The sequence below is a fragment of the Corvus moneduloides genome, chromosome 2 (genome assembly GCF_009650955.1).
Source record: "Corvus moneduloides isolate bCorMon1 chromosome 2, bCorMon1.pri, whole genome shotgun sequence".
NCBI lineage: Eukaryota > Metazoa > Chordata > Aves > Passeriformes > Corvidae > Corvus > Corvus moneduloides.
The window spans coordinates 107003177-107027374 of record NC_045477.1 but is presented as its reverse complement, the minus strand read 5'-3'; the positions used below and the strand labels follow the sequence as shown (position 1 = coordinate 107027374).

General features: G+C 41.8%; 2 protein-coding genes across 7 annotated transcripts in view; one reads left to right on the top strand and one right to left on the bottom strand.

Moving 5' to 3' along the window:
- The first annotated feature begins 4981 nt into the window (after positions 1-4981).
- Positions 4982-13661, top strand: RBBP7 (RB binding protein 7, chromatin remodeling factor). Of its 5 annotated transcripts, none has more exons than XR_004238456.1 (12): positions 4984-5294; positions 5526-5670; positions 7487-7629; positions 8077-8250; positions 8560-8675; positions 9225-9385; positions 9793-9919; positions 10009-10086; positions 10666-10742; positions 11653-11726; positions 12218-12328; positions 13128-13661. XR_004238456.1 is itself a non-coding variant. In XM_032100719.1 (12 exons), the coding sequence occupies exons 1-12, from the start codon at positions 5231-5233 to the stop codon at positions 13194-13196; spliced, it is 1323 nt and encodes a 440-aa protein (XP_031956610.1). In that variant the 5' UTR covers positions 4986-5230; the 3' UTR covers positions 13197-13661. The 5 variants fall into 5 exon arrangements, 4 of the variants coding, with proteins under 4 accessions (XP_031956609.1, XP_031956611.1, XP_031956610.1 ...); XM_032100719.1 differs by having other exon boundaries at positions 4986-5294; positions 11653-11710; XM_032100722.1 differs by having other exon boundaries at positions 4987-5246; positions 11653-11710.
- The window catches only part of TXLNG (taxilin gamma), a 34543-nt gene continuing 21342 nt past the window's right edge, over positions 10998-24198 (bottom strand). Inside the window, exon 10 of one of the 2 annotated variants that reach the window (XM_032100717.1) lies at positions 10998-11951. In XM_032100717.1, coding sequence (XP_031956608.1) covers positions 11916-11951 — 36 coding nt within the window. In that variant the 3' untranslated portion in view covers positions 10998-11915. Of the gene's footprint in view, positions 11952-17635; positions 23918-24198 lie in introns of those variants that run through there. The other variant, XM_032100716.1, reaches the window with a different exon arrangement.

Here is a 24198-nt window from a genome sequence, read left to right as displayed (position 1 = left end):
AACGTTGATATCTATTTCTCAAATACTTTACTTGCTATTCTACATGGAATTATTTAAAAAACCCCAAAAAACATACAAAATGCTAAACAAATATCACAGAGCACAGAAATAGCCCAGCAAGCCTAGTTGTTGAGGGAATATTGCCATGTCCATGCAAACAACAAAAAAGTGTTCAGCACAGTTGAATTAGTCTTAGCTCAGTGCAGTGCTACTTTGGGAGGTGAAGGAGGGACTTGTTATATAAGAACAAGTTTGGTTTGTACCTTACAGAATAAACATACTCTACTTCAAAGGTAAAACACTGTATATTCCTGAATGCTGAGGGAATCCACAAGACTGCCTCTTTCCTCTCATTTGTGGCCTGAATTTCAATACAATCTACAGCAGTTAGCTGAAAGTGTGACAAACAGTGCTAGTTATCCCAACCCTGCAGCTCATGAGTTCCCAGTACAGCATCCCAATAGTGGGAACAATGCCATCTAGAAGGTGCAAGAGGAGTATTTGTCTACAATGCTGGATATAATCCCAGTGAGTCATTCTTTCCCCTAAGAACTGACACTCCCATAAATGCACTTTATTCAATGCAAAGCAAAAGTTGCCATTTGTACATGGCTGTGCAGCACACAGATGTTGCACATCAGGATAAAACACAGCCATGGCTGTTTAGAAGTGAACTATCGAAGATGTGCTGTCATTAGACAAATGCCAACCTGCAAGTCACAGAGAACATGTCCAAGACACGGCTGCAGCTCAAGATTTTTTGTGACAGCAGGGTATTGGTTAGGCGTGATTGATACAGGGGAGATAATAATTGCTGGGTAAATTTAAAAAAAATATTGGATGAGCAGTGGAGAAAATAAACATGGTCACATTTCAAGAAACTCTGAGGGAATGTGCGGGAGCTTGGGTGGGTGTGGGTCGGACGGTCGGGACAGACGGAGACGAGAGATCTCTGAAGTCAGATCTTGGAACATGCGGTTTATTGCAAAGGGCGTGGGTACAGGGGCACTGCTTAGAGCTGCCAGACTCAGCTCGGAGCAGGCCCAGGAGAGCAAGAGAGTAAGCGGGTAAGTAAAGAGAGAGAGAGAGAGAGAGAGGAATGAGAGTGAAGAAGAAGTGAGAGAGAGTGTAGTAAGAGTGTCTGAAGTCCTGGTTACAATACAATAAATCATCTTCTGTACTGAATATTCTAATTGTCACTAACCAATCTAATACAAGATACAAATCCTATAGCATTTACATACAGCCTATAAGAGTTCTTATATTACCATAGAGTGTTACATCTTAACTTCTAAAAACTACTCTTTGGACCCCTTCTGCTGAGCTAGTAGGGTCTGCTCTGACCCTTGGACCTGCCTGCAAGCAGAGGGTATTGTTCAATCAAGAGGGGATTACCTTCAGTCGGCCATACCATTGTTCTCCAGTTGTTCAGTAACTAAGACTTGGTATCTCAAAAGGTGGCTTTCATTTCGATGTCGCTTACAGTTTTCATATTCTCAAAATCTTTTGTCAGGCAATCATATTTATAAGGCTTTCCTGTTTCATCTTCCCCAACAGGAATGCTTGCACCAATTAAAATGAAGTGTGCTTTTCTTATCTACACGTTTGAAGAAAATGATACTTTATTCCAAACAGGCTACTGAGACTATGCAATGACAGCAAATATGTTACAGAATAGTAACTGTTGAGGCTGCCATTTTACTTTTCCAGTGGACAATTTTGAGGTTTTGTGCTTGTTTTACCTTACACAATTTTCTGACTCAGATGGTCGTTCACAGTAATACCTGCATCTACTTGCTGAGTTATGCTAAGAACATCCATCACCTCTGCATAATGTATAAGAGAAAGAAGCAACAGCAAGCCAGCTAATTCTTTGCAGAATAATAAATCAGCATACATGTCTTCAATCTAAAATTAACAAGTGCATATAATTTTTCATAAATATACCTGCAATTTGAAGCATGATGCAGCACATACAATTGAGGATGCAGGAGATGGTGGGTTTTTACTGAAATGAAGATGCAGTATTTCATGCTTAGGTTTGAAAGAAATATAGCTTAATAAAAATAAAGCTTATGATTCAAGTCACTCTTTCACTTCAGAACTCATTTATGGTACATTTTACACATACTGCAAATGATGAACAACAGCCTTGGGTAATTGCTTTCCTTACAAAGTGTGGGAATCAAAGGATACATTTTAGATGTGTGGTCACAGATATGACCATGCCAATGAATTGCAAATAAGCAACATAAGAGTCGATGATGTGCTGTCTTTGATAGATGTAGTGTTATAAATTGTCTCTTCCATCATAATCTCAATGGGAGAAGAGCACTTAATAACAGGATTTTTGGTGCACAGATTTAAATGAAAAGAAAATTTGGTTGTGTGCAAGTGTAATTGTTAACAAGGAGAACTGTGCTGGTCCCTTACTAACTATTTTGACATCTAGACATGACGGGCTTTGTTCACCAAAGCTAGTACTAGTTCTGGAACGTATTACAATCCAACTTGATTTCCAGATCCTAAACAGAGTCAGCAAAAATTTGTGGAGGGCTGGGGAGCAATTCTTCACTTATAGTTTATCCATCAAGACATCACTGAAGAACAATTTTGTCCATAACTTTTCAAAACTAATTCACATTTTCCCTATCACTTTCCAGGTAAGCAGTGGCCACAAATACTGCTGTTTGCAGCACAATCACAAAGAGCATCCTACCCAAATGCTCATACACACTTCATCTTTCAAGGGGCCATGTAATCACCCCTCAGTGAGAGCTAACAGAGGTCACTTAAAGCCAGGAAGCCTGACAGAGATTTCCTTTATCCATTATCTGAGGTTTAAGTGACCAACACTCTGTAACAACACACAGGCTCTGAAAGGTTCAGTCTTCACTCTGAAAACATTTTAGGAAGGCCTCAGCACCTCGTAGGAGTAGACACATACTTGGCAGCCACCACCAAAGCACTGAGTAAGCAGTGCCAAAGGGAAGCTGGTGCCACATCTGGTAGGACAAGGCCCTGTGTCTGTGTTAACTCATGCACTCCTATGGAGCCTGCTGCTGTACAGCTTCCATGCAATTTAACAGGATTCTCATTTCGAATAAGTAAGGCATGCATAGGTATAAATCCAATTTGTGCGGATTAAGGAGAAGATGAATATATACTCATTTAACTTCACCAAAAGATTTCTGCTTTTTAACACTCTGGTCAGAAAAGCAGTGGTTTATTAGGGAAAGCTTCCAGTTAGAGGAGCTGGCTGCCTTCCTCAGTCTTTTTCCCTGATTCCCATGCTACAACCTTTGGCTGCTGTTACCAGCCTTGGAGTCTCCTGCCTTTGCTAGACATAAACATTTTCCATAACTGGATTCCTTGTTTGAAAAACTGGTGTCCAGACCCTAGAAGGTTCAGTCCATGAAGAGTGTCCTCACAGAGGGGAAATTAAAGTTAAATGCCAGCTATTATTTGGCTGTTTCTCTCTCCTGCGACCATCTCTAGCTGAGCACAGTGAGCTCCACTTCAGAGTTGATTTCCTTCCCTTCTGGAACTCCAAGCATGTGAGCCTCAGTGATACAGGATTCATCTCTGTGAGTTTAACTCTGAAGCAAGAATTCATCTTAAGACTGTAAGTCACAACATGGCAAGAAAACACATGCTATTTGGAGACCAAAAGTTCCTTTGAATCTTTAGGGGCATTTGGGAGAATCTAACCTGATTCTTAACTGCCTCTATTTCCATTATTGTGCTGGAAAGTGTTATTAGCTGCCAGAAAGATCTACCCTGGTTAAGGCAAGCTCTGTTCATTTAAGCTGAATTGAAAGCAGTTAAATTAAATCACAGAATCATAGAATGGTTTGAGTTGGAAGGGACCTTAAAGATCGTGTAGTTACAATACCCCTTCCATGGGCAGGGACACCTTCCACTAGACCAGGTTGCTCAGAGCTCCATCCAGCTGGCCTTGAACAATCTTTCGTCTACTGGCAGGTGAAAGGAGAGATCAGCAAGGCTGGGCAGGCATGGTGGTAAGGCTGTATGTTTGATTTGGAGGGTGGTAGGGCCGGATGTTTGATTTGTACGTGGCTGCTCAAACAAAGCCATGTCACTTGCCAGAGTATGAGACGCTACCACTGACCCCATTAGAGAGCAATAGAATTTGAGTCTCTGGGAACACTGACTGATCCTGTGTGTGTGACAGTTCAGTAATGCAGTTCAGTGCTTTCTATGCTAAAACTGCAGCTAAAAAATAGTTCAAACATACATTTCTTCTAGAAAATTACAAAAGATTCAGCACCATTGCTGAAAAAACAGTAACTATTCAGCTGTGGCCACTGTAACCATTTTTACTTAGAGATTTACTTACCTGGTCTAGTGGAAGGCGTCCCTGCCCAACAAGGGAGTTGGAATGAGCTGATCTTTAAGGTCCCTTCCAACCCAAACCACTCTACGATTCAATGATTCTATCATTTCTAGTTGCGAAGGGGGATTAATACCAAGTTTTTATTGTGATTTAGGGCTCATTAGACAAGACATATCGATAGAGGCGTCCTCTGTGGCGCTGCTTTACCTATAGCCCCACCTCGTGGCCACAGCGCGGCCCAGCCGCCTTCGCCTTCCCCTGGCCCCTCCTCGCCTTCCCCCGGCCCCTCCTCGCCCTCCCTCGGCCCCTCCTCGCCTTCCCCTGGCCCCTCCTCGCCTTCCCCTGGCCCCTCCTGGCCTTCCCTCGGCCCCTCCTCGCCCTCCCTCGGCCCCTCCTCGCCCTCCCCTGGCCCCTCCTCGCCTTCCCCCGGCCCCTCCTCTCCTTCCCCCGGCCCCTCCTCGCCCTCCCTCGGCCCCTCCTCGCCTTCCCCCGGCCCCTCCTCTCCTTCCCCCGGCTCCTCCTCGCCCTCCCTCGGCCCCTCCTCGCCCTCCCTCGGCCCCTCCTCGCCTTCCCCTGGCCCCTCCTGGCCTTCCCTCGGCCCCTCCTCGCCCTCCCTCGGCCCCTCCTCGCCCTCCCCTGGCCCCTCCTGGCCTTCCCCTCGCCCGCCCCGCCCCAGCCCCAGCCCCAGCCCTTTCGGGGCTGGGGGTCCTCAGAGGCGGGGTCTCCCCGCGCCACCGGAGGCTCTCTCCCGCCTTTCCAGTGGCTCCTGTGCGCGCTCCCTCCCTCCTTTCCCGCCTCCTCCGCTTCTTCCCGCCCTCTCCGCTCGCTGCCGCCTTCTCCTCGGCTCCCTCCCGGCGCCGCGTCTCGCCCGCCATGGCGAGCAAGGACGGTAGGAGCCCCCGCTCCGCTCTCCCCGGCCGGGCGCTGGGGTGTGAGGGTGCGTGTGCCCGGGATGGCGCAGCGGAGCTGGGGCGCTCCGGGATTCCTCCCCGAGGAGCTTCCGCGGGAGCTGGGAGCGGGGCTGGAGCGGCTGCAGTTTTCGTCCCGCCGGCCGCCCCCGAGGGCCCTGCGGGACCCCCGCTCCTGCCCCGTCCCGGTAGAGCCCCGGCCGGGGCTGCGCTCCCTTTCACCCCCCTCCACGCTCTGTTCATGCCTTCCCTTACTGCAGTGCTGGAGGACACGGTGGAGGAGCGTGTCATCAGCGAGGAGTACAAGATCTGGAAGAAGAACACCCCCTTCTTGTACGACCTGGTGATGACACACGCCCTGGAGTGGCCCAGCCTCACGGTGCAGTGGCTGCCTGATGTGACCAGGTGAGAGACGGGCAGAGAGGCCGAGAAGGCACCGGGAAGGCTTCTTTTCTATTAACCTGGTGTGCTGAGTAACTTGGGGATAAAAACCACGCAAGACGAGAATAATTTGCGTTAAACTTCTCTTTGTGAGCTTATAGCTCTTTATTTTGCTTACAGCTTTAAAAACCCCGCGGGTGTGCAGAAGCATCGAGGAAAAAGGTCACAAGTTGATACTTCACAGAAGTCTAGATTAGCCTATCAGAAGGTGTTGTGAGGCGTGAACACAGAAGTCTTTCTCAATTTATTTCTAAATAAGAGATCTAGTGCTCATTTGTAGTTAATTCTGCTTGAGAAATCTATCTACTAAATTAGCTCATTCTTAAAGACTGTTTTTCCTCACGTGCACTATATATACTCTTCTGTCCAAGCTATAGGATCTGTAGTATATGCCTGATGTCTTTTAAGTCTGGGCTTACTTAAGAGAACATTCTAAAACTGGTTCTTCACATTCTGGTTTTGTCCCTGGTTCATTGTTGACTTCACATATTTAAATTTCCCATTCTTCCCCATCTCCCTGAAAAAATTGTGGGCTGAGTTTCTTTTTCTTAAAGAATCATGAAGGTGGGGATAGAATCTCTTCATGTGCCAGCTACTACAGAACTTAAATTGTTGCAGTAACCACTCGGGGCTCCACTGAGGTAGTGATGTAACGTGGATTTAGGTAGATTTTAAAAAAACTTATGTGTAAGCTTCATGCAATTATCAGAGGATGGTCTCTTTCTTCTGTAAAGTTCCTTTTCACATATGGGATTGTAACATATGTGTTGGTTAGGTGATGACTTCATTTGGTGTACCAGAATGTTTGGGGATGATGTTGAGAGATGTGAGCCAACCAGTCATGGCATGGAGAAAATGAAGTGGGGACTTGAGGGTGTGGAGCCCTTATGAGGGACACTTCTGCTTGCCTCGTATTTTGCAGATTGACTTAATATTCAGTTTAAAAACTGGTGTTTCCAATTATCCAGTGTCAAAATATGTAAGCCATTTAAGGCAAGGACTGCCTCTTTGTATGGCACCTGACATGATGGGACACCTGTTCCTGATGCAAGTAAGTGCATGTGCATTGTGTGTTTCTTGTTTGGTTTTGTATTTTTTTTTCCCCCTTTACACTTGGAAGTGGTGTAGTAATACCTCTGGTTGTTTGTGATTATCCAAATGATTCCGGATTGCTTGGATTCAGGCAACATAATTAATTTGTTGCATTCAAGAATGCAAAGGTTGCTTGGTTTTGACTGCTCAAATTTGTCCTTTCAGAGATAAATGGCACCATCCATCCAGCTGTTCACTTTTAACTAAATGTTACATTCAACCACCAGAAGAGAAATTTGATTCTAGTTAAGGTAACTGGTAAAAGCTTCTAGGAGAAGTAACTAAAACAGGTTGCCACTTGCCCCCTCAGGATTTATGTTTTATGGAAAAGATTATTGCTTGTTTCCTAAATCAATACTGTGAGACTCCAGGGAAATTAGACAGAAGTAGGTATTGGTGTCACCTCTAACTGCTGTGCGAACTGTAACTGTCCCTTTCAAGCCACAGTGGCTATGTTCACTGGCTTGTATTGTCACTCGAGCCTTGCTGGTTGTGTCTTTGGCTTGCTCATGGCAGAGTCCAGTTTGCTTTATTGCACAAGTCTTTGCAACAAAGGGGAGGATCTCTTACAGAGTCTCTCTTTTCTAGTTCCCTGAAGAGGTTTGGATCTTGAGGGTTATTGATGCAAGCTATGGAACTTCTGGAACTGAGCACATACTTTTATTCCAACATTTATTATTCTAAACAGGCCAGAAGGAAAGGATTATGCTCTGCACTGGCTGGTTTTGGGAACACACACGTCTGATGAACAGAACCACCTGGTTGTTGCCGGAGTCCAGATTCCCAGCAATGATCAGTTTGGTGCTTTGCAGTATGACAGTGAGAAAGGAGGTGGGCATGCAGCATTCTTAGGTTCTGATTGAGCAGTATCATTACTGCTTTCACTTGTTCTGATAATGGTGTTCTAACTTGCTGTTAAATACTAAAGTGGACATATACTTACCAGTCTACACTAATTCTAGATTACTAAAAAGAGGAAACTTTTTTTCAGAAGAGCTTAGGTAACATTATGGTATATAATCCCTACTAGGCTTTCTACCAGCTCTCTCAGTTGTCGTGAAAACAGGTACACATCTACCTCAAATAAAGACTGAAGGTCTGAAAGAGGATTCCAAATATCAAAAGTGTTAATGCTATTGTGTTGCATGGTGTGAGTCTTTCCTAGTCTTTGCTTGTGTTTAGTGAGGTGCTACCACTGTATCTTGGAGTAGGGAAGATGCTGTTTCAGTAGTCTAAAATAATTGGTGTGATAAACTGAAATTTTTCTGACAACTGTAGAATTTGGTGGCTTTGGATCTGTGACTGGCAAAATTGAGATGGAGATTAAAATTAACCATGAGGGTGAAGTGAACCGTGCCCGATACATGCCGCAGAACCCCTGCATCATTGCAACAAAAACACCCTCTGCTGATGTGCTGGTGTTTGACTACACTAAACATCCTTCAAAACCAGGTGGGTCAGACTCCTTGGAGCTGAGCAAAATGCCTCTTGTCATCGAAGGGTAAACTTGTGTTTGACTGTGATGGGGAGAGAGTTGCTGGGCTCTGGAATCCAAAGGAGGAGGCCCATATCTTCAGGGACTTCAACTGCCTGGTTATGCTCACTTTTGTAAGAGAATCTTGATAGAAGCAGCACTCTCTGGAGAGGTTCATGTATAAAATACAATTACTGCAACAGAAGCAAAGTTCTTGGGTGGTAATGATGCTCCTATGGATTGATGTGCAAGGAGACACTAAAGGGAAGGAATTTTCTGTCTTTCAGACCCGAGTGGAGAGTGTAATCCTGACCTTAGATTAAGAGGACACCAGAAGGAAGGCTATGGCTTATCATGGAACTCAAATTTGAGTGGACATCTTCTCAGTGCATCAGATGATCATGTAAAAACCACATCTTTTCCCCTACTTAAAAAACCCAACTCCTCCTAATTTATGCTGTAGTAGAAAATTGGAGAAAACCTGTCCTAGTGCAGCTGTGTATTGTTATGTGGGGAAGCTCTCACATATTGTAATTACATTTCTAAGGGCTGTCAGTTGGCTTTAGGCTGTAATCAACAACGAGTTCTTTTTAAGGTTCTTGATGTAAGAATATTTTTATAGTTTACTGCTGGAAGAAACCCTTTTAATTGGCTTGGGTCAAGACCATAATTTAATAAGACTCTCAAAGATCAGTTGAACTAATAGCTTATACATTTCTTTGTGGACTTTAAAAGTGTAAATTGCTTTTGTGGCCTTCTAAATAATCCTTGGGCCTTGAACTTGCAGAAAACTGATTGATAACTTAGCTCTCATTTGTGGCATACTAAGTGTTCTTTTTCAAAAGCAGAGAACTGCTTCAGGAGTGTCGTCTCTGTCGAGTGTGATTGATTATTTATTTGAAAGATAGTACAATCAGAGTCTGCATTTCAGTAGAATGTGGCTTATTTACAGATGGTGTGTTTATGGGATATAAGTGCTGGACCCAAAGAAGGCAAGATTGTTGAGGCAAAAGCCATCTTTACCGGGCACTCTGCAGTAGTGGAAGACGTGGCATGGCACCTGCTCCATGAGTCTCTGTTTGGATCCGTGGCAGATGATCAGAAGCTTATGATGTAAGTTAGGAGGTTTCTGGGTAGTGCATGCTGTGTGCTGCCAGTGGACCTAGTCCACAGCACTTGGATAAAAAACAAAGTCTGAATTTTGACATGATTTCATGTAGCTCTTTATGGCAATCAGCTACAGTGATGGTGCAGAATCACTTAAATCTACATGCCATTTAATGTGTTCCCATCACTTGAAAAGAAGATGTAACTAATATGTATGTCAGCTTCCTGGTGCAAGCTGTTCATGTACAGCAGACAAAATACTGAAGGTTTTGGAATGAAAACTGTAGCTTCAGAGTTGGGTTTAGTAATAAAAGCTATCGTGAAAAAGAACCTCCTGTAAAAACTGAAGTTTGTTTGCTCTCCCTCTTTCCTCCCTGCCCCTGACCCCTTCCCCAAACCCGTCACTGCCACAGTTGGGACACAAGATCTAATGCCACGTCCAAGCCGAGTCACTCAGTAGATGCTCACACAGCCGAGGTCAACTGTCTGTCCTTCAATCCTTACAGCGAGTTCATTCTGGCAACTGGCTCTGCTGACAAGGTTTTTACTTGTGTATATTTTACATTCCCAAGCAGTGCAGATGAAGGCCATTATAGTATAACCAATTTCTTGTTACTTGTGTCTCCCAGACGGTGGCTCTGTGGGATCTTCGAAACTTAAAGCTGAAACTCCATTCTTTTGAGTCTCAAAAGGATGAGATTTTTCAGGTGGGTAAACTACTCACAACCTGTAGAAAAAACCCACGAAGAGTACTGAGTTGGACAAGAACATGTAGATTTGTGTTCTTGCAACACAAATATATCTGTTGAACCAAAACTCACTATGTTGTGTTTGACAATTACAGACAGTACCATGTAGTTTATTTCTGCCTTTCCCCACTTGCCTTTAAAGCAAGTAGTCAACAACTTGCTGCTAAAAAGATACTGGGTGTTCACAAGTACCTTTAGTACAGGTAGAAGGTTTCTCTAAAATGATGTGCTGTACAGAGGATTTGGGTTCAAACCTAATTTTGTGAACTCTGCCTAATTAATTGGGTGCAAGTAACAGTGATTTTTAGACAAATTTCATAAAATATGGTAGATCTGTAACACTGAAATAATGTTGTTTGTTCAGGTTGAGAAACCTTAAGACTTTAAAGCAGTCTATTTGAGCTACTAGATACCCTCTGTGCTGGAAGAAACTGATTTGCAGAGTACAGTTAAAAATTAGTGGCCGGAGTGCTGGTTATACAGGATATGCTTTAGAAATCAGTTAACTGCTCCACTGAAGTTGTTTTCTTTTAATAGGTTCACTGGTCTCCTCATAATGAAACCATTCTTGCTTCAAGTGGTACCGATCGTCGGCTTAACGTATGGGATCTAAGGTGAGGAGCAATTCCTTTCTGTTAGTATATATGAACAGATGGTTAAAAAAAAGGCTGCTGGCCTGCATTATTTGGCAGGTTTGATTTGTGCTGTTCTCAAGCCTTCCTTGCTTACCTCAGGCCTGGTCTTTTGGGTATAAATAGAAACAGCGCAGTACATCTAAAGTTACTTCTCCATCAGGATTTCTTGCTAATAGTGTTGTTTTCTGTTGTCCATTTGTTGCCTAGATTCAAAAGAAAAAACTTGCAACAGTGTTAAAGTGGTAGGATAAAAAGCAGTTCTTCAATGAAACCTTTCAGGTGCACAAACACAGCTGTATGTGCATGCGTGGTAAAGGATTTCTACAGTTTTTAAAAGGTTAATTAATTAGTGTATCTTGCAGGTATATTCAGTAGGGGGTCAGTTGGCCCGGTAACCCACTCTTGGGTCTGCCCCTTTGGAGTTGGTCCAGGGGTTTCTTTCCCCTATTTCTTGTTATGTCTCTCAAGTTCTGGTGGAAAACAAGATGTCCTTGTCAGAAATTGTGGTCTTAAGAATAAGACTAAACAGAATTTCAGGAATGTGTTAGAAAGGGTTAGTTCATTATTCTAAAATGTGAGAGAGGGCAGGAAAAGTACTAGAAATCATACAACTATATTTTAAAAATCTACAAAGCTACACATATGAAAAAGGGTAAAAATCTTTAGGCATCACATCAGTAAGTGATTTTTGCTTCCATGTGCTTCACAAGTTAAGATTCTATTTCAGTAATGACAGTGCCATACAGCTGATGTTTTATACCTGATGATTATAGTTATTTCACAGTGAGGAAAACAATTTGCAAATATGGGAAACAAAGGCCAGGAACTGTTAAGTTGATATAGAATGCAATTGTAATTTTAATAAAAAGTATAAACTACTTTCTTACAGTAAAATTGGAGAAGAGCAGTCTGCAGAGGATGCAGAAGATGGGCCTCCTGAGCTGCTGGTACCCTTTTGTTCAGGTTTCAGTGTGCTGACATGCTGTGTGGCAGTGATGTCTTGTCACTGTGCTGCTAAAACTGCAGCTGTTCGTAAATCTTTTCACCTCCCTGGTTTCCAGTCCATTGCTCTCATTTGCTGTAGGCTTCCTCTGTTCAGTTCTGAAGGTTTCCCCATTTCGTGTGTGACTCTGTAAGTGCTCTTAGATGTAATCAGAATGAAAAATGTCTGGATTTCACAGCCCAGCCCTGTGTGAAGAGAGACCATTTTGAGGATGTCAGTTGTTGCTGTAATAATAGGAACTGTTACCTCAAATGCTGTCTCAGCAGCTGCATCTGTGTCCAGTGAATGGGAAGCAGTTGAACACACACCTTCCTTATGTCTGTTGTGAATCTCTAGTAGCAAGTTTTTCTTTGTCATTAGCATGATGAATTTAACTTAAGAATCCCAGGTTTTAACAGATTTATCTAGAGTTGAAATGGCTTACTGAAGCTTGTGGGGTTTTTTTTAACAGTTTATTCATGGAGGACACACTGCCAAAATTTCAGACTTCAGCTGGAATCCTAATGAGCCTTGGGTAATCTGTTCTGTATCAGAGGACAATATAATGCAGATATGGCAAATGGTGAGTGTCATAACAGCTCTTGAGTTGCTCTAAAGCTTAGTGTATAAATGAAACTGAAAAGGCTTGTTCTTCTTAGGGCAGCTTGTGCCTTCGAGGACTGAAAGTTGTCTGTGCCATATACTTCTTGCTCTAATCAAACAGTGTAAGACTTTAAAAAGAAAACCCAAGACTCAAACAACTTGAATAAAAGCAACTGCTAGTTAATTCTTGATTCCAAGTCCTAGGTACTAGTTAAGATTTATTCTTAATTAAAGCAATTGAAAACTTATATCCAGTATTAGCCAAGACTTATTCTTCCCCCCGTATGTTGGCTGTAAAGCAGGATGCTTTTTAACTCCCCAGTTAGTTCATATTACATTACAGGAAATGGAACAGCTATCTTAGAAATGTGGAATAAAGTAATTTGGGAATAAATTAAATTAAAAAACTGTAACGGACTTAAGTGTGTTCCACAGGTCAGGCTTCTTTTTTTTTAATATGTGTTCTTGTTTTGTGTGTTTAGACTAAGGTTGAAATAATTCCAGATAAAATGTTCATAATAAGGCTAGTGGTTAAATGGCTACGGCTTTTGCTGTTGAAATGGAGCAATTCAAGAAGGTAACTGCCAAAATGTAGCCACTGTGTGCCTATTCCTAAATTTGGCTGCCCTTTAAGAAAGGGCAGGGAGAAAGTCCCTTCAAGGAGGGGATGATAGCTGTGCCACCTTGGTATTATCAAGCTCTTTTTCTATATGAAGTGTAGAAGATTGTTTAAAAACAGTTGTGTGTATCACTTGTAATGTAATGTCTTGTGTCTTCAGGCAGAAAACATTTACAATGATGAAGAACCAGATATAACAGCAGCCGAACTGGAAGCTCAAGGAATGTAACTTTTCTTCTTTAAGGAACTACTGGGAATGACATAGTAACATAATTCAACTACGCATACAAAAAATAAAGCCCTAAAAATAAAAAAGGGCAACTAAAAAACAAAACCAAAAGCCCCCACAATCACTGGGCAGAAGTATTACATCAAAACAAGAATATTCTTAATGAGGCACAAAAAGCTTGTATAATCACATTGTCGTGGGCTACCCTTGGTTGTGTAGGCACTTTGAGGTGTTGTATACGGTACAGCAATTAGCTTTAGAGAAAATAAGAATGACTTGATACCTATGTCTATATTTTTAAACAAACTTACTGGATTCCTGTAAATAAAATTGTCAAATCCTCACTCTGCACACATAGAAACTATATTAAAAAAAACCCCTTTTTATTAATATGTAAAAAGAGCTTTCCACTTTTACACACCACATTTGGATTGTCTTTGCATAAATAAAATCTATTTAAAAGAAGTTTGGTGTGTTTAATGTCCACTGGCATAAGTTGAATGCTTTCTTGCCTGAATATAATTTAATTGCTGCCTGGTGATAAAGGTATGTATTTTTTAGTTTATAACTTAGCCCACACTTAAAGGTCTGGGAAGATTAGAGTTGTCTTCATGCCAAAAAAATTGGAATAGATAACTTGACTCCTTCACAAAGGAAATGGGTGTAGGAGGAGGTTTAGGGAATCCATGGGGCGAGCTGGTAGATCTCTTGTAAAGTTCAAGTATAAATCTTGAGCAGACTCAAGTAACTTCTTTGTATTTGGGTGGTTAGTGGTTGGATTTTGTTTGTTTTGATGTGGTTTATGTGTGTGTGTTATGGGGGTTTTTTGGGTGGTGGTAAAAGCACTATCCTTTATCATTTTCTTAAGTGCCAAGGTGCCAGTGCCCTCTCAGTGAATTGGTGACACCTGTATTAGGGCATTTTTTACTTAAGTGAGGCAACTGGGCAGTTGTCTGAAATACATTAGTGTCTGAACAAATAGAAGACAAACAACAGTTTGCTTCTAAACCTCGCACTGACTGAAAAGCTCAAGAATTTTTACTCTATAGAAACAAAATTTCTCCATATTTATGGATCTACAGACAGGTAATGGATTACGTTGGGAGCTGTCAGACAAATGTCAGTGTCTGCCTGGAGTTTATAGTTCTTACCTACTTAAGACCTTAATGAAATGAACTGCTGGCTGTCCTGATCTTTCTGCTCAAGCTGAAAAAAAGAAGACTGTGGTGACTGATACTGAAAATGTGATACCTTGCTCTCCTCTCCACTGTGACTGTAACAAGTTATAGACTGCTGGGCTCAAGCTGCATATTTGAAGCTGCCTGTGCTGGCTCTGGCTGGGATGGAGTGCATGTCCATCTGAGAGTGATGTGGTGCTGGGAGCTGTGGTTTGGATTTATGGCTGGAATGGTGCTGATAAGGTGCCTGTACTTTGACTCTTGCTGGGCAGTGCTTGCACACTGTGTAGGCTGGGGCAAGGGACATGAGCTGCGGGGGAGACAGCTGGGATAGCTGACCCCAACTGGCCAAAGGGATATTCCTTACTTTGGGCCATGCTCAGCAATAAAACAGATGGAGGAAAGTGAAGAGGGCCTTTGGTAGTGGCCCTCTTGGATGGTGGCAGGGCATTGACCTGTGTCAGGGAGGAGGCAAGTGGTTTCATTCCCTCCTCATCCAGCTCTAAACCTCCTCCAGCTGTACCCAGGAGATTTTCTTCCTGTTCTCTCCACCGCCCTGCTGGGGAAATGCAAGTGACAGCACATGATAAGCATTAAACACTGAATTCAGAGATGGTTTCTGGTCAGGCCCTACATTCTTTTGGCAGTCATTATAACACACACAGCTCTTGAAAAGTAGCAAATGAAGATGTTGATGCCTTTTTCTCTGGTCCTAGAACTATGATCCAGAAATGGTTAAGGGAATAAAAGGGGTTTTACCTCATTTAATAAGGATCCTTATGGTGCACAACTTGATAAGGTGGAAAATGCTGGAGAATGCACACGGCGCTTGACGCGTATACAATTTTTACATATTTTGCAAATTAGCATATCTGACAAAGGTTCCCCAATGAGAAGCTTAATAGATAAAGTAGTGTCCCCCTATTCTGGCAACTTCTAGTCTCCCCCCTCAGATGAGGCTTGTATCCTGTTTACAAAAATATGTCCTAGAGAACTGGTTCCAGCCTTGGTTCCTATGGAGAAGCAAGATAGCATGAAGGCTTCAGACCTTCAGCTGGGAGACTTTTAGAATGTTTTGTCCTCCTGCCTAGAAAAATACTGGAACTAAGTTGCAATATCAGGCTTCAAATACGTATACTAAGAATACAGAAAATATATAAAAGGTATATAAAAGAAAAGGCAAAAAATCACCACAGCATAACGTCAATGGCCCAACTTTCTGGAAAAACAGAAATACTTCCCTGAGAGAATGGTGGTGGTTCCTCCTGGCGAAGATAGAGCAGTGCTCTCTGACATGACCCCTCCCTGCTGCTGGTCCTCTTCAGTGCTCACTTCAAGGAGACCTCCTGGCTGCTTGGCACTAGCATGTAGAGAACAGCTCATCTCTAGAATTGGTGATTCCAGCTTTGTGTGTGAAATATGGTTGGGGTTATTCACTAAAGTCTTTTTACTGCCTCACTAACTGAATGGGAGGGAGAAAGTGGAGTGTAGTAACTGCACTGCTCTTGTCATTGCTTTTCTTATGCTACTTATTTTTAATTCCCCGCCTGCTCTTACAGGGGCCACCCCCTGCTTTGTAGTCACTAAGTCACCATGCACAGACTTGTCTCTCTCCACACCTTTTTCAAGAATGGTTTCTATTAAAGTGATGGAGGTAGGTGCAAAAGAGCTTGAATATTCCTCTGGAAGGCTGAGATGCTGTTGGAGTTCAGCAGGCAGGTGACAACTGGACAGGACATGCTAAACAGCATGAAAGGTCAAACCTGCCAAAGGACATCTTGGCCACCGCTTGATTAACTGTGCTTTGGTCCAGCTGGTGTTCTGGGTGTACAAACACTAAAATGCCATGCACAGGAAATGGAAATGAATGCATTCTCTGAATATGGGTTTTGCCACCCCCCCTCCCATGGGCAGGGACATCTTACACTTGACTGGTTGCTCCAAGCCCCATTGAACCTGTCCTTTAACACTTCCGTGGATGGGGCTTTGAGATAAGGCATTCACAGCTTCTCTGGGCAACTTGTTCCAGTACCTCACCACCCTCACAGTAAAGAATTTCTTCCTAATATCTAATCAAAATCTACCTTTTGGGAGTTAAAGTAATTACCCAGCATCACTCCCTGCACTTGTGAAAAGTCCCTCTTTGACACTGACTGTCAAATTTTGTCAGGGTTCTAGATTTTATTTACTGAAACACCAAGAGCTCAGATCTGGAGGTATAGGGATCACTGGTGGCACCCTAAATGTCCGACAAAGCCCTACTTCCCTCTAGAGCACAGAGGAGCACGCACCCAGGGATGCAGCCAGTGCCTGCTCTTACAGCTGAAAGGATGGGATAATTTATTAGGGACCAAAATTACCTTTAACTATACCTGCAGTTCAAAGCACAGCAGTAAATGAAACCTCTACTCTGCTTTCTTTCTCCCAAGTCTGGAGTGTCCCGCTCCATACCTGTGTACACACAGCATCCTTCAGTAGCAGCAACTTCATACCAATCTTTTTTAGGCAGCTCTAAGTTAATTAGGAGAGTCTACAACTTAGTGGCTGAAAGTGTTTTATTACTGAGAATGTGGTGCTGGAACCAATATGGCTTTTAATTTGCAAGTAGTTTTTTCAAAGTATTTTTTTAATGCCTGAGTAGCATGCTTGTGAAACAGCGGAAGATCATAATAGTGAAGTCTATGTAGCTGAATGCCTAAGATTTTGATTTTAAAAACTGTTGCCTCCCACAGGAAGTAGATAACTGCTTATGCACTGCAATTTGGTAGTAGTAAATACAATGGGAGTTGAAGTTTCAAAAAAAGAAAAGTAATAGAACATTCAACCTGAACAATGGCTCCAGCAAGATCTTTATTTATTGCATTAGACAAGAGTTACTTTAGGTGTGCTCACATGGTACTTACAGAGTACACTTAGTTCAATGTGTTATTCCTGGAGGTTCATATGTGCTGGGAAAAGGACACACTATCAGGCTTTCCATACACTGGCCCTTCTTTTCAAGGGAACTGTATACAGTTTTGAGACCTACCTTTTTTGTATTGGCTGTTCTCAGAAGACCAGGTAAAACAAAAATTACAGAAGGTAATTTAAAGTGAAAAACGGCCAGTTTAGGGTGACTTCCTCACTTGTTCTCAACACCTATGTATTTGATGCAATTTTTCAGTATTTTTTCTCTCCAAGGTTTTCAGCCTACACCAAGGAAATCTAAATTCATTCCTCTTTGAACTGAAGTACAACATGAATGACAGTGAAACTATATACTGTATTTTAAACCAGCCATTTTATTTCAACAGACCTGTTTTTCTGAAGTTGAATGACAAAAATCTTCAGCCAGGCTCTCATCAGACCACACCAGTACTTTGGGAGAGCAGCAGCACTGTGGCAGAGAGATCTTTTATTGCTAATAAAGCCAAGAGCCATTATTAGTGTCCATCAGAAATTTTTGCTCCCACTCTTCCCTAAGAATGGGATGGTTTGCCTCACCAACTCCTCTGAAGATAAACTTGACAGAAGTACTTGTGAGGAGCTGCAAGGGTTTAAGAGTAACTGATACTGAAGTATTTTGGAAGATTAATACCTATACAACAACAAACCTGAAAGTGCATGTAACATTCCTGCATTTTGCTTCAGTGTGGCAAAAAGCAAGTTTGGGGTTTTCCTTTACTGTCTACAAAGATCTGTATTTGCTTTTATTGTAAAATGCAAGACCCTTGAGAATACTGTTGGACACCAGGTCATTTTTGCTATGTAGCTACACAGTTGATGCCATTATCCATACTATACTTTGTTGTCTTCCATGTGTATGCGATGCCTCTTCAGCACTGAAACAGCTGAACAAAGCTGTGTAAACTCTCTACAGGGAACAAGTAGTTAAGTCAACACCGAGTTTGACTTGTTCCTTTACAGCCACTGAGATGTTTGGTGGAGTAGATTCTTCATAATTCTTTCAACATCAACTTCTGTCCTGTGAATGTCAAACCCAAAGCTTCCCCCAGTTCGAGCAGAGTCAAACACGGATAACAGGTTTTGAGAGTTTGACTGTTCTTCCCCTTTAAAAGGCAATGGATCTCTCTTTTAAGACATCAAGAGTGCATAAAATCCATATTCTGGAGAAAAGGGTTAGGAGGAGAGTCAGCAACCACCCAGCAGGAAACAGCAGAGGCACAAAGCCAGCAAAAGCTTTGATGAGCAGGATTTGTAAAACAGGCAGCATGACCAAGATCAAATGGTTTTATATGAATACAAGTGTAAAGGGTAGAAACCAACCAACCAAACAACTCCCAACAAATTACATGAATTAAATATCAGTATCATATCATGGACTTGGCAGAACTGAGGTAGTTATTTTGACCCTTAACACCAGGACATAAATTGGTGGAAGTGATAGTGAACTACAGCAATATGGAGTATCTGTCACATGGCTGTATTAGATTAAGTTTAAAAATGAGTGACTTAAATTCATTTCCTCAGCTTGAAATATCATGAGATGTAACAGGGTATTCAATTTGTAAAGGCTCTAAGAGGTTACTTTCTTGAAGTAGAGCTGTAGGAGCAGTGTCCTTGGCATAGTTTGGAATTACACAAAGGCCTGCTTCAAGTGTTCCCGTCCATGAGACAGGCACAGCCCAGATCCCTGTTTGAACAAGAAATTCAAAACAACATGCAAGCTCAAAGCTAAAAGATAACAAACAGTTTTAAAGGAAATTAAAATAAAGTCTTCAGGAGCAGCATAGTATTCTTAAATCACTTAAAAGTTCAGGCTAGATGGGTGCCAGAGTCAGCAAGATCTGTAAAAGCTAGCACAGTTTGATGAGGCTGAGTTCAGCTCTTAGAAGGAAATACAACCCTCCTTCAAGAAGAAATGTCTAAACAAGAAGAAAAACGTGGAATTATCAAAATTTAAATGTAAAACATAAAATTAAAAAAGACAAACAAAACAAAACAAACAAAATCAAACCAGAAAGGAACAAGAAGTATCTGTGAGGAGTAACTTTCTAAAGGCCTAAAACCAAGTATCTCTGACTATATCAAACACGTGTGCCTGGAGGGCTCAGAATGCAGCTGGTGAAAGAGGTTCTCCCCTCAGACCTACTCTTCACAAGAGAAGTACAGCTCAAATGTATGTGTACATGTTTGCACGTGCATTAGCAGGAGAGACTTAGCACTTGATTAAGAAAAGGAAAAAGCCAAAATCCCCAGCTATTAACTGTGACCAAACTTCCCTCTAGCAAAAGCTTGCAAATCTGACCAGTTTTGATAAGGAACTTAGGAAGACTGGCAAGATCCAAGGAAATAATAACAGATTTGACTTCTGTATCAGCATGCACTGGAAGAAAAGAGAGAAAGAGGTGTTTACACAGGAGCAGAGGCAGCACCTTTGAGGAGACAAGTCTCAGATATAAAGGAATACTCTGAAGTACAAGGAAAGCACTAAGACCAGACAGTATAGCTGGATTTCAAAATACCTGGCACAGCTCTAAAAATGGCTCAGGGCTAGGAACTCTGCTGCTCACCTTTTATACAATGGGTATCTTCAAGCAAGTTAATAAACTTTTTAAAATTAAAAAATTAGTACTATCTTTAAAGAGTCATAGAGCACATCAGAGTATTTTGTTGTAGAGCAGTTCCAAATGCTACCTAGAAAAAATAGACACAAAGGAAAACTGAACTCAAAACGAGTTCCAAAACAAAACCCAATTTAGGGAAGTTGCCAAATGTTAGAGAATATGCCAAAAAAAGGCAAACAGAACACTTTTCAGTATTAGGAAACTAGGAGGGAGTGTATGTCAGGAACAAATGATCCCACATAGTATGACACAGTGTGGAGCACTTGATAAACTCACTAGGAAACATTTTTTAGCCTAAGTCCCGGTACTTTTTCACAGTGCACCCAAGTGAACTATGATGGATAGGTTTTTAGAGAGAGAAGGCACGAGCAGAATTCAAAGCAGGCAGGTGCAGGTTCAGCCAGAGCTCCAGCTCTCCATCATTCAAGTGACCCTCACCTTAAGACACTCCAGGTCAGGTGAGCAGAGTGCAGCACCCACTCACCCCTTGCCCCGGGCTGCTCCCACCAGACACCACCAGGAACGTGCAAGTCACTGCCACGACCCCAGAACAGCCCCTTCCCAGGGCAGCTCACTCCAACAATACGCCTGAAATCAAATTTCACATCTTTTAATTCTCACTCTTGACTTTTCAAATAAATACAGTTTCAGCAGATTCAGTCAGAAGACATGAGTATGATGTGAAAGAAAAACTCAGAGTCCAATATATTAAGCATACTTATTTACTTAATCTATACAGAATTGAGTAGATAAAATTTCAGATTCACATTAGTGAAAAATCTCTACAAAATGTTTTTGAAAAGCAAAACAAAGACTGCCTGTTCATTTATCACTTTTCCTCATGAAAGCAGACATGGGTTGTAAAAATAAAGCAGTGTGTTTAGCACAAACTAGATTTCTGCATCACTTTTTTCACAGTTATTTCCATCTACAGTCCAAAGAGGTAGATTTTCTGCAACACCTGAGAATTGAACTGTAACATAACCAGGTGTAATGAAAGGAAGGACAAAACAATAGAGATACAGCCCTAACTTACGTGTGTATTTATACACGTATTTGGGTCTTGAATCACATACAATTTAGCTTCTTGCAGCTTAATCGTGGTGAAACTGTTGACCAGGCCCCAGTTTTGACAATCAGACACACTCATCTCAGGCTGCATCACTTTACATCCCGAGTTAAATGGTTTGTAGTAGTGGGAGAAAGGCAGTAATACAAGTTTACTTAAAAACCCTACTGGAGCCCGTTCGGCTGCAGCCTGGCAGTGCAATAGCCTGCAGTATGGCAGATCAGTGACAGTGCTGAGCTTATCCCTTACATCAATTTGTATTTTTTTTTAAAACAACACTTTTTAAGCAATGCATGAAACTCTGTTGACTGGTTCCAGGAAGCGAAGTACAGCTTGCCTTGGCCAGATAAGTTGCTATGATAAGGGTATGTTGATGGTAGAAAAGAGAAGCTATCCCCGTTTTAAAAGCCTTTCAGCTGGGGCATTCTGCTTCATTTACATATTTAGCCAGTGACAAAGATACTTGTATTGCTGTTCTATACATCTGTCGTGTCTCTAAAAGCCCTTTATTTTATTCTTGCAGCAGGGTCCAAAAACTCTCTTGCCTCCATGTAGAACAAGTACTACCGAAAGAATTGTTCAGAATACAAATGTCCAAATAACAAATTGTAAAAATAGAAAACTGCATGTCCTACCTTGCCAAGGGTATGATGCACCAGATACAAAGTTTCACACTTTTCCTCAGGAAAATTACATCATACTTAGTGTTAGCTGAAAACCAGTTCTCACACCACCTGTTTTTTTCAAGCTTGGTTCTATAAAGCAAGTAATTTGAACAGCAAGTCTGAAATATTTCTTTCCAGTTATTTTTATGCTACAGGGTTTGCACGATCAACATTTCAAAGCTCTGAATCTAACCTGACTGCTCACTGCTACGTTCTTTTCATTCCTGCATTGTGCTTGGACGACAAACACCAAACCCACAAAAATTTAGGAGAAAAATGGCCAGCTTCCCATTTACTCCATTTCAGAAATGTCAGTTTTGCACAGTTCCTCTTAGTGGTATGAGCTAACACATGTGTTAGGCCTTACATAACCATTCTGTCTGAGACAGCTAAGTTATTTCAACATACATCACTACAGGAAAAGGACTGGGAGCTCAGTGCAGCCTGAACATTTAAGTAACTTAGCCACTGAACTGCCAAGGGCAATGGGGGTGGGAAGCTCATTGAGATGTGCTTGATTCAGAAATCCCCTCCCAAGTAAGTGCAAAAAACTTTAAGTACCAGAAAAGGCTACACATGTTCGTATTTCTTATAATGACAGTAACCAAAACTAGAAAGTAAATGCATGGGAATTAAAGTTCGGGGTAGCTTGTAGTTAGATCACATTGCCTTGCTAAAAAATAAACGTTGGTCCTAGTTCCTTTCAAGAAAAGAAGTCATAATGTGGATATCAAATTTTCTAGGAAAATACAATATGGTTTAAGGTTAACAAGGGGGCTTTGCTTGTGGTATGTTAGCCTAAGAATGTGAAGTACCATCTTTAATAGATAACCTGACTGGGAAGGCACTCTGCCAACTGGTGCAGCTTTGAGGTTGAACATGCAGGAAATTCCATGTTGTACTTCAGGAAAAGTATCTGAATCTTCATGTTCAATTATAACCACTATAATCTTAACTAACACTTAAATACATCGCATACCTGGCTGTTAGAGGAAGTCTGTATGCCAGACTCCCGTCTTCCACACCTCCAGCAGGAAGTGTCTTATTTGCCAGCTCTTCAGGTAATCCAGAGGTTTGCTCAGACATGAATGGATTTCTCTAGTCAGGATAATCATGTGGTGGACACACTGCAGCTAAGAAGGAAGCATGTGACCAACACCTGTGCAACAAGCTCCACAGCTCCAAATCCCACTCGGTAGCATCACTGTACATTTTCCAACACATATTTAACATGTTCACAGGTAGGGCAAATAGTCCAAACTAACCTTTACAACACAACCCTGAGACATCTGCAAAAAGCTGTACACCCTGTTTCACCAGCTGCAAATTAATGTATTTCAAAGCTGTTTTTTCATACCACGAAGTACATAAAACCCTTTAAACGTATCTTTTACTATATTCTGGACCTTTACTTTTCCATTCATATATATGAAAACATATATAGGAGGAAAGCTGACTTTTTTACTGGCCGTTAGACATCCTTATGTAGATAAATTTACTGGAAAAATTGATAATCTTTAGTATAGTGAGTGGCAAATCAATGAACAAAACCAGAGTGCTGTTCTTTAAAACAAAAGAGTGACTTGCTGTCACCATTTTCCCCAAACGATATTAGATCTGTACACAGTCTTCCATGACAGTGATTTGTGTAGTGGGGAGGAAACGCACATGCATCCTTTTATGGAAAAATATTTTCTTTTAAAAAATGAGGCAGATGTGCAACACAGTTGTGGAAAATTTATAGTTTAAGCTATTTAAAGCTGCTATGCAGCTTCCTGTACCACATAAGTCCAGTAGTTCTAAGAAAATACAGATATGGTAGAAAAAGTAAGAAAATTTTCACCACAAAACCAAATAGTTACCACCAACAGAGAAAGTTTTACACAAAATATATCTCTCAATACAGTGTTTACACTTCATTTTAGTCTACAGATTCAGTGCCAGGAACAGGACTTGTTGAGACAGTCTTTTCGGAGCTATTGGCCGCACACGATTCCGCATCGGGTTGGATTCCTGGTTCCGTGTCAATGGGAGTTCCCAGCTCCTCATGGGAATTGAGTGTGCAGGACTGCAACACCTGCACAGCCAGATCCACATCTGCTTCTCTAAGAGAAACCTGTTCCTTGAGCACTTCCACCTTCTCATTCAGCTCATTCCTTTCTGTCTGAAGGGCCCTGCATAGCTTCTCCAAACGCTCCAGTTTTATTTGAAAGCCTTTGTATTCTTTATCTCTTACTGTTTTCTGAAGGACAAAGGAAATAAAAATTCTGTGATACAACCGTTTTCCCCCCCCTAAATTAATGAAAAGAATCACCACTATTTAATCTTGAATATTAAGTCTTAAATAATCCAGTAGGCCTAATTCCAGCTGAACTAGAGCCAATTCCTCAGAATATTTCACCTAACCGTGAGCTGGAGTGGAAATGGATGCCTTTAAAAACAAGCAATGAGAACTACATAACCACTTAATGCTAACTGTAAGAGTAAGGGCTGGGCATCAAACAGGACCCTAACTATGAAATC

Coding starts and splice junctions, on each gene's coding strand:
- RBBP7 (XM_032100718.1), top strand. CDS start 5,231: ATGGCGAGCAAGGACGGTAGGAGCCCCCGCTCCGCTCTCCCCGGCCGG. Junction 7,630..8,076: donor GTATGACAGTGAGAAAGGAG/GTGGGCATGCAG, acceptor TGACAACTGTAG/AATTTGGTGGCTTTGGATCT. Junction 9,386..9,792: donor GATGATCAGAAGCTTATGAT/GTAAGTTAGGAG, acceptor TCACTGCCACAG/TTGGGACACAAGATCTAATG.